A 10064-nucleotide genomic window follows, 5' to 3' on the forward strand; every position below is an offset into this window, starting at 1 on the left:
TTGAGAATCCCCCCTCATGCTGCCTTCATGACACCGTCGGAAAAGGTACAATTTCGCTCAGGCAATCAGACCACAATGGAGAAAACGAAATTTTTTTCCGAATGTGTGTCTGTCCTTTGACACCACCACTAGTAGTACTATACAAATTGTCATCCCAACCAATCCCTATATAGTCTCTAGTCATGTCGATAATTTAGTTTAGTTTATTTTAATTAATTTGAATTAATGTCTAGTAGTAGTGCCTCTCTAGCTGAAAGTGCATGGCCTGTTGTGGTGGGGCTCTGAGGCAAAAAGAGATGGTGGTGCTGCAAAAAAACAAAGAGTTTGTTAATTGAGCAGTAAACAAAAAATGAATCACCAACGATTCTGATGACTGAATAAATAATGTTACCTTTGATTCTGGGAAATTGTGACAGGCATTTAATGTCTACAATCTCACTTTTATCTGACATCTAAACAAAATGATTAATCACTTATTCAAAAACACTATCTGCAGATAATGGAATAATAAAACAAGCGCTGGGCCCTTGTCAACTCCCCCAAACCTCCCACTTTCTGTGTCTTTTTATGCTGGAAAACTACATGACTCCAGATTGGCTGTGTGGTGTGATTTGATTAATACCATTAATTTAAGAATACCTTAAGGAAACATAAAAGGTTCCTTGACGCACCACAGAAGCACGGCTGATGAAAGTCTCAACATTTTATTTCAGTTATGGACCCTTTTAAAGTCGGGATCCTGAGATCAGGTTACAGAGCTGAACTCATCTTAAGGTCCTTATCATTTATCTATATTTTATCCTTAATTTTATCCTTAATTGAGAACTAATTTTTCAATCAAATAGACGCAGCAGATGCTAATCGTGGCAACTAGTAATGAAAATAACAATGTTTTTTATAATTATCAAGTATGTGTCTCCTGTGTGAATAATTGATGTCATTCATTCTCTTTTGACTTTGAGTTGTCAATCATGCATTTTTTTTTATAAACCTTATGGACAAGCACTGAGCTGTATTGCATTTTCCCTGCATATGTAAAAGTCAAACATTATTGGAAAACACTTGAAGGCATCAGCTTTCTCTCTCTCTCTCTCCCTCTCTCCCTCTCTCTCTCTCTCTCTCACTTTATCTCTCTCTCTCTCTCTCTCTCTCTCTCTCTCTCTAGGTATTTGTATGCTGCAGGGTTATTCCAGTTGATATTATCAGAGTTCTCATACAGAAGCATTACCATAGGTTACAGTATTCTCATAAAAATAGATCACAGGATCCCATAGTTTTGTGAGGGTGCTTTGTTAAAAATTACTTGTGTGAACTTTCCCCTTGCACTTTTATAGAGTCAAAGATCATAAGAATATCACTACTGTAGGGGTATAGTACAACTCAGCAACAATCCCACAGCTTGCATTACCTCTTAGAGTTTACATGTAGTGAGAAAGGAAAGTTTGTTTATAGTTCTCCAGTTTTTACAGTTTCAAGATTCTTGATACATAGCTATTATTTACAATATCTGTCAGTTTATTTGCATTCACACAACCTCCAATGCAAGGCAAAAAAATAAAATAATAATTCTAAATTAATTGAGATTGCACTGTTGCACTTTAACACTGTTCTGGGGTATTAATAAAAGCCTATGTATGTATGTCATATATTAGTAAGACTAGTATATGACAGAGCATGCAGTAACTTCTGCAACCACCACGGAGAAATTGACTGGAAGATGAATTATCAAGTTGTGGTTGTAGGACAGACTGTATGCATCATGTCATAGCACTGCATTGCATATGCAACATTTTGGGAGGTGAAGTGAACTCTGTTTGGACTTTTTGTTATCTAACAAGGTCAACAGAAAAAAAACTAAATACATGGGGCTACTTGCAATGTGACAGACTTTAGCATGTATATGAGTAGATCTGCAAATAGTTTAAAATGTTGTACAAATCAATCAACCAAAATGATTTCAGTTGTGATTTAAAAAAAGAGGCATTTAAAAAAAAAAAAAATCAAAAAAATCCTCAAAGGGTTACAGCTGTTGTCTCAAGTTTTCCACATACCTCTGCACCAGAGCGATGTACTGGACCAGTCATAAGTATAGAGAACACTGCCCCTGGTGGCCTTGGAGTTAATGTTTCACTTAGAAAGGGTATGCTTACACTTTTAATATTGATTGTATTTAATATGCAGTCTTATGGTATCATGCTTCTTTTTCCTTTTTTCTTCAATGAACCTTGAACTCTTGAACAGTTTTTAATACTATTTTTTATGGCAACAATTATTTTTCAGCATATTAATAGATCATTGTTCTCCAAAATAGACATAAAGAAAGAGATAAATTTGTTGACTTAACAACGTAGTTAAAAATAGCCATACTGTGTGCTTATTAGAACCATGAGCCATTTCACACAAACAAATGGTGTCGGTTCAAATCTATTTAAACTTTGTGTTGGTGTGGAAAGCAAATCATCTGAAAGGTAAAGTGACTCTATACTAACTATTTTCAGCTTTACCAAAATAATGTTTTCACACATGAAAATCTGGAATTAAAAACTGGCCAATTTGCCAAGTTTGATGAAGATGGGCTGATGAAGATTGCGCTTGAACCGGGCACTAGGCTACACTTCTCCAACACTTCATTTTAGCACAAGATGAACTGGAATATGGAATAAGACAAACTTTGTTTTATTTAACTCTTGTGTTGTGTTTATATTGACTTTACTTCCTAATGGTGTTAGGCCCAAACGAGCTAAGTGCTGTTGTGTAAAAAAAAAATCAAATGTAGTTTATGTTTTCTTCTGACCTTATTAAAAAAAACAATATCTAAAAAGTAAGCGGCAACCCTAACCGTGATTGCACATTTGATAAAGGTTATTTCGCATTAATGAACATAAAGCGTTGTCACGTCATCAAATAAGATCTATTCATTTGGCTATGCATTTCCAAATATAGGCTAGACTATACTCCTTTTGTTTGTAACGTTATGCTACATAGTGACGTTAGTTTTTTAAACCTAAAACAGGACTTACTGACTCTTTTTCTGTAGCAAACTTCTAAATTATGTCATCAGTTTAAATCATTTTCCTAAGCAATTATGACACAATTAGGACAAGTCACCAAGTATTAAGCCGATAAGACTGAGAAAAACGTATTTTGTTTGAGCTGGTCCACCCTTCAATGAATGAAAGAATGACTGATTTAACGATGCAATCAGTAAATCCTCCACCGGCATTCCCTCAGACAGTTGACTCTTGGCTGAGCTGATAAGTACCATTTTATTCCGCCGCCTGCTGCCATAAAAGCGCCGGGGAGCTCATTGTGCGGAGTGATCTGATACGGACTACACCCAGCCGCTGCCTCACTGCCCTGGCTTTCTTTGCTGCCCCAGCCTTGACGTTGGTTAACGTCGAAGTGCGGGTTAGATTGGAGACTCTACATTTGTCTGTAGGTTTTCTTCCAATTTGGCTGTATCCTGTTTGGCAACCGTACGTCCAAAGCTGTAGGGATTTTTATAACGTTATAGCATCAATTTCTTGAATATGTCTTGGCAAAGCTATGTGGAGAACCTGATGGCCGATGGCAGCTGTCAGGATAGCGCCATTGTTGGGTATACGGACGCCAAATATGTTTGGGCAGCACATGCCGGTGGTACTTTCAACAATATCACGGTAAGAGGTAAAAAATTGGGTGATTAGAGCGAAAGTGTGGTTCTGTTTGACAGTGTTGTTTATGTATCACCCACGCAGACGCTCGCCAGTTGGAATAGCGTTAAAACCGTTACCTCGCAGGATCTAAATGACTAGCAAGCTAACGGTACCGTGCTAGCTTAGGGGCTAACGTTAGCTAGTTTATCGGTGGCCTGTCTCGGTTATTTCCTGCCAAGGAAACGTTGCAGGATTAGACCTCGTGTTTATCAGATAAGACCTCACACATTGTGGCTTGCACATGAAAAACATGACGCAATTAACGTAGTTGCAGTTAACAAGCGCTAATGAAATTGTCAAGCTACTGTTATATTAACCTAAAGCTAATTTAAAACCAGCGAGTAGACGGTGTCTGATTTAAGAAAACGTGCGTGCTTTGTGTGCACGGCCGCTTTGATTAGCTAGCTAGTTAAGCTGTTGATTTACCGGCTACATGTCATTAAAAGGCTAATTCTGTCGGATGATTGGTCAGCCTACGATGAGACTTTCTCATTATTCGCGATCAACCAACCTGCACATTCAGACATTCAGTATATATATTTTTTTTGATAGAAATGACAATGAGTGCGTTTTTTTTTTTTTTTTTTTTTTTAATTCTATTCATTGAGAGGGATGGTATGAGAGCTAGCCCGGTGCATAGACGTCACTTTACTTCCGCTACTTACTGCAGGGATGGGGATATTTTCAGTACCACAAATTGTGGTACTAGATCAATAAATTTGCAGATTTATGCATATATATTTATATATTTTTCTGGTTGTTAGATATCGTTAACATTAGTCAGTGTTGATGGCAGTTACGACTAAGATTTGTCGATTACTCTGCCGATTATTACTCCTTCTATAGATTGTTAGAAAATAGGTAAATATATCCTTAGTGTAACTTCTTAGAACCCGTGGTTGTGCTAAAATTGCTTGTTTTGAACATATTCAGTTGTCTATCTGTACATGAAGAGTTTCATGTTTTAAGAAAATGGAAACAGCAAATGTAAATGAAATTGTCGCAGGTAAATATTCTGTCAATTGACTAATCTATTCAGCTCTAGTTGAAAATTTGGCAATTTAAATAGTTTTTTTTTTTTTAAATAAACGTTTTTGTTGGATGTAACCTAAAGCAGCTGAAGCAAACTATGTACACAAGAGGTAATTTATACCCCAAAAAGTCAAGGCACGCTGCTTTTTAAAGTATAAAAGGCTTTTTTTTTCTTTTTTTTTAAATAGCTGAATAGTGTATATATTGTAATTATAGTGTAGCAACGTAACCTTTTAACAAAGTAGTGCTCATTGACATGTTGGGGAATTCAGCTTGTCATGCAACTGGAAGCATATTTGTCTGTCTGCCGATCTGACTGTAAGTGAAATTGTCCCAATCCTGTGGTTTTTGTGTTTTTCAGTCTCAAGAAATTGATGTCCTTATCGGTAAGGACAGAGAGACCTTTTACACCAGCGGTCTCACTCTGGGCTCAAAGAAGTGTTCAGTCCTCAGGGACAGCCTCCATGATGATGGGGACTGGACAATGGACATCAGGACAAAGAGCCAAGGCGGAGAACCCACATACAATGTCACTGTGGGAAGAGCTGGAAAAGGTAAGTGTAGTTTCAGAACGGTTCACGTCATCCTCATAACCATCAAAATGCTGTCTTCATGGGTTAATAAGTCACCATATTTATTTCTGTTATAAAAACCTCACCTGGGGTAAAAGAGCTTTCTCACATGTGTTTTGTGACTTAAGGAAGTTCAGACTGTGATCCAGCTCTGTTTTTATTAAATAGATTTATTAAAGATAATTTGCTCTCTTGGCAAAACATTTGCTGGCTCCAGCTTCTTAAATTTGAGAATTTGATGCTCTTTTCATGCATGAATTGCATTGGATTTTTGGACTGTTGGTCAGACAAAACATAGCATTTTAAGACAAATTTGATATAGGTAATAATGCAGGGTATTTTTTACTATTTTATTAACATGATTTAATTCATTCCTCAATTACAGCCTTATTGCTTTTTCAGTTTGTTCATCTTAATTTCTGCTGTAATTGCAATTATGCTCACAAATTGCTTTAGTAAAACAGATCCCCAGAGTCACAACATCATATGACGCTCTCAGCCAAGGGCCATAGATGCAGACTTGTGAAATTAAAGTAATTTGCACATTGATTTTAAGAGTCTGCTTTTCATCACAAACCTCATGTAAACCAAGGTTTGCCTACTCTAGTCTGTTTGCCTGTGTGGTCCTCAATGTCTGCTATTGCTCCAGTGTTTCTCACATATTGAAACTTGTCAGTTTGACATCTAGACTTTGATTGTTTGCTACAACGTTGCATTGTATTCACAAACTATTTTAGTTGCTCAAAGATAACAAAACGTTGTGAGACTTTTTAATGAAGTCTCACTTCACACTGTATTAATAAAACTACTGTCTATATATTTTTTTTTATGCGGGAAACACTGATTGCAAACAAAACCAAACTCTGTTTTCCTTTCATTTTCATCTCTGCTCCTGAGAAATTTTCACCTCCTCTTCCTTGCATGTTATCCTTAACAAAGGGTAGTCAAAAGAGCACCAATTAAGTGTATTATATATTTAATTTGTACCCACATTTTACACATCTGTATGGAAGATACTGTGCACCTTAATTAGTCCCTGGCATGTATCTTATGTCTGGCTCTAAAAAAAATAAGCATGGCACTTTTTGAGTGCAGTACTTTCTAAAAAGAATATTTTTATTTAATTTTTTTTTTTTGCTAAATCCACTGGCTTGTTAGTGTAATGGTACATCTGGTTTGCTATTATAAGTGTTGGTCGGCAATAGCTGTCCTGACCAATCAAGTGCACTGATCTTCCTGCAGCTTATAATTAAATATAATTGCATTGAAAGGAAAAGCTGTGTTGATATTCAACCATGTGTTATAGATGACACAGGGCTGTGTGGGGAATTGCTCACTTGTTTGCTTGGTAAATATCATCTATTTAAGGAACACTAGTGAGTAATATTTTGCACATTCAATTTTATCCATTTTTGGACACTGACCTGTTGTCATTTGGCAGTCCAAACTGTATTAACAGTACATGGTAAAATAACCTGGTAGTGAAATCACCTATTACAGTCTAAAGGTGCATAGAAAACCTGGTTAGCCCTGTATGGCACACAGTCGACCATCCCAAACTACATACTTCTGGTGATGATACTTCTTACTTGGAATGCCTTTTCTTGACTTTAATTTCTTTTTTTAAATACTTTTTCTTAACTGTCCTTTTTTTTTCTATCTCTTCTCTTTCAGTTTTGGTTCTTGTAATGGGCAAAGAAGGGGTCCATGGAGGCGGATTGAATAAGAAGGCTTACTCAATGGCAAAATACTTGAGGGATTCAGGGTTTTAATGTTTTCAAGCTCACTTAGATAAAATTGAGGGACAAAAAGAAGAGAAAAGAAATATTGCTGTTTAAGATTTCTCCTGCAAGCAGTCACATGTCTCGGAAACTTTTAATAGCAATGAAGAGTGGTAAGATACTGTGTCACCTTTGTTCCCCCCCCTTCATCCTGTATGGGGTGGGGAGACTCTTCAGTTTTGTTCATTTCTCTTTTTTTCCTTGTGCTCCAGTATTGGTTTTAGTCATGGGAAAGGAGGCGATCCATGGTGGAACTCTTAACAAGAAAGCACATGCAATGGCTGAGTACCTGAGGAGGTCTGGATATTAAGCAGCCTCCACCCATCCATCAACTTAGCGGCTCACACCCACCCTCCACAGTTGTGTTAACACTACTTCCAGGATTAAATGGCATACAATGTTACTTCCTCTCCAGTTTACTTTTATAAACAGTCTTTGGTTTGCTTAACTCCTACCACTCCACACTCCTTTTTTATTATTTTTTTTTTTTAATATATTTTCTTCACTCCTTCCCTACTTTAACATTGTACTTCATGTTTTTGGCACTACAGTACTGGCATGTTCATTCAGACATTTATTAACCAAAAGTGTGCAAAAAATGATTGCAAATGTAATAAAAGTGTAAAACAAATTTGGACTTGCCTTGTATAACATTCACTCAGCAACTGCCTAATATTCCAAGGGGAAGTACACATTTGATGGTGAGTTTTGCTTTGTGAGCATTACTAAAAGATGCCAGTGGTATTTATTTTTTTCTTTTCATCAGCATGTGGGCATTTAAAAGTTGCATGCATACCCTCCTTTACAGATCCAAGCTCTATCCCTACATAATATTCCAGCCAAAACCATCTTCACTCTGCCTCCATTATAGAAAAGACAAATTTTCTCTGACAAACCCCTAAATGTGTGTACCAAATCACCACCCTCAATTACAACGTCCTTTACCCTCCATCATACGCTTTTGCTGTTGTACCTGAATGTGTTCTTAAAAGTTAATGATGTGGTGTTGGGCTGTTTTGAGTGTAGTGTAAGGTCAGCATTGCTGATGTCTCAAGATATTGTCATGACATTTCACCTCTGTGACCGCTCCAACATTTGTCAGTCAGCTTCTCAGTTTTGTAAATTTTTCTGAAAATCACTACACACATGCTATGTGAAGTTTTTTTTTTTTTTTTTTTTTTTTTTTTTTTTTCCTTCCTCCTTCCCTTTTGGACCAATTGTCAGTATAAGGATTATCAGAATTACTTAAACCAATCCTGATGGGTAATTATTGGGTGATGATTAGTATCACTTGACTGTAAATCATTAAGACAACTTCAGATGACTGTAAAACATTTAACTGCTTCCTTAGACTTCATCAATACTTAAACTTGTCATCACTAATTGATTTGTTGCTAACTTTGTGTCCATTAACCAATGAAACTGCAATGTCATTTTACTACAGTATGAATGCATTTTGACTGTAAACCGAGGGCTTCAACACCTTGGAATTATTTGCCTTGTGCTTTAGTCATCAAAGGTGTATTCACAAATTGTCATAGTATGGTACTTAGACGTATATTTAAAAGGAAAACATGATGCTGTGTACACTAAACATATTGAAAATGGTGTTGGTTGGAATAAGAACATTTGTAAGTTGTCTTGTGAAATTTCTGAGAATAACTGTATTCTGTGCCATAAAATCGATCTGATCTGTTGCAACTGAGTTGGATTTTTAACTGCTGCCCCAGCAAGAAGTAACTTTTAATGGCACTTTCCTAAGGGATATTTTGGCATCAGTAATCTCCAGACTTTGTGGAATATGTACAGAATTAAATGACAGAAAAAGATGTTTGCAATATTTTTTTTTCTTTTTTTTTTTTTTTGTTGGAAATTCCTTCTGCCACAAAATCTGCTATTTCAAATGCCATGAATTGATGAGACATCTTGTTTACAGACAGATCCAATAAAAGTTATTCCAACCAGAAGTCAAGCCTAAATGTCCCGTCTGTTGCCTTGTTAGTACAAACTTGTGTGTTCAGTGATTCAAAAAATGTTAAAGTATCAGGGTTTAGTTCCAATTTATTGAATAAGTGATACATTACTTTAGTAACAATGTATACATCTTTTGGGATCGATTACTTTGTGGCTCTTGTAATGAACACTCAAACAGCAAAGCACTACTCATGCCATTCATTCTTGAACTAATAGATTCCACTGTTCTCTAATAATGGGAGACTCTAAGTCAGTGTAAATAGTAAAGTTCTATCTCCCTGTGATTAACTGTTACCAAATTCCAGAAATAACTACCCAACCAATTGTGTTTTTTTTTGTTGCAGAAATTGAGGAAAGTCAATAAAGTTTCAATGCTCATTGATGGGAAATTTATTACTTTGAAGGGACTTTGCCCATGCCAATAGTGTCAGACATTTAAACATCTGCACTTTTTAAAATAAGCAAAATTAGGTGAATGTTGTCTAACTCTTGGATTTAGAATGAATGAGGAGAAACAACTTAATATCATATTATATAATAGTACATTTTAGAGACCTTTTGATTAGACCATAAGGAAAAAAGGCACGTTGACTCAACTAAAGCAATAAACTGTTGGCTTTCATTAATACCTTCTAAAAAGTAAACCCCATGCAGCTTTTCCCTGTTTCTCCCTTTTTCCACCGATGTCTCACACTATCATCTACATTCTGTATCTGCTCGTTCCAACTCTTTGAAGATATGGGATGTTGACACTGAGTGAAACATTCAAACTCAATAGTTCATACTCTTAAGTCTCCACAATGGATTTGTTCTAGATGGCATGCATTTGCATACTTTTAGATGCATTTTCTCCAAAGTTAGACTCACATATTTGGTATCCTGGGAAACTTGACATGTCCTGAACAATTTTTGCCCGCACAGTATGAGTTTGTGACAACAGGCCAAACAATGGCTTGTTAAGGGTTTAATCCCATATTTGACCTAACGTTGTCCACATCCATTTAGCAATC

At 36.3% G+C, this 10064-nt stretch overlaps 1 protein-coding gene across 2 annotated transcripts; it reads left to right on the top strand.

Moving 5' to 3' along the window:
- Window positions 1-3310: 3310 nt before the first annotated feature.
- LOC116699236 (profilin-2) lies at window positions 3311-9052 on the top strand. Of its 2 annotated transcripts, none has more exons than XM_032531743.1 (3): window positions 3311-3659; window positions 5089-5281; window positions 6974-9052. In XM_032531743.1, the coding sequence occupies exons 1-3, from the start codon at window positions 3531-3533 to the stop codon at window positions 7069-7071; spliced, it is 420 nt and encodes a 139-aa protein (XP_032387634.1). In that variant the 5' UTR covers window positions 3311-3530; the 3' UTR covers window positions 7072-9052. The 2 variants fall into 2 exon arrangements, with proteins under 2 accessions (XP_032387634.1, XP_032387635.1); XM_032531744.1 differs by having other exon boundaries at window positions 7293-9052.
- Window positions 9053-10064: the final 1012 nt, after the last annotated feature.

The sequence above is a fragment of the Etheostoma spectabile genome, chromosome 12, assembly GCF_008692095.1.
Source record: "Etheostoma spectabile isolate EspeVRDwgs_2016 chromosome 12, UIUC_Espe_1.0, whole genome shotgun sequence".
NCBI classification, from domain to species: domain Eukaryota; kingdom Metazoa; phylum Chordata; class Actinopteri; order Perciformes; family Percidae; genus Etheostoma; species Etheostoma spectabile.

Bases quoted from the DNA above. Each gene is read 5' to 3' on its own strand.
- LOC116699236 (XM_032531743.1), top strand. From the start codon at position 3,531: ATGTCTTGGCAAAGCTATGTGGAGAACCTGATGGCCGATGGCAGCTGT. The intron at 3,660-5,088 runs GTAAGAGGTAAA...TGTGTTTTTCAG, and splicing joins GTACTTTCAACAATATCACG to TCTCAAGAAATTGATGTCCT. The intron at 5,282-6,973 runs GTAAGTGTAGTT...CTTCTCTTTCAG, and splicing joins TGTGGGAAGAGCTGGAAAAG to TTTTGGTTCTTGTAATGGGC.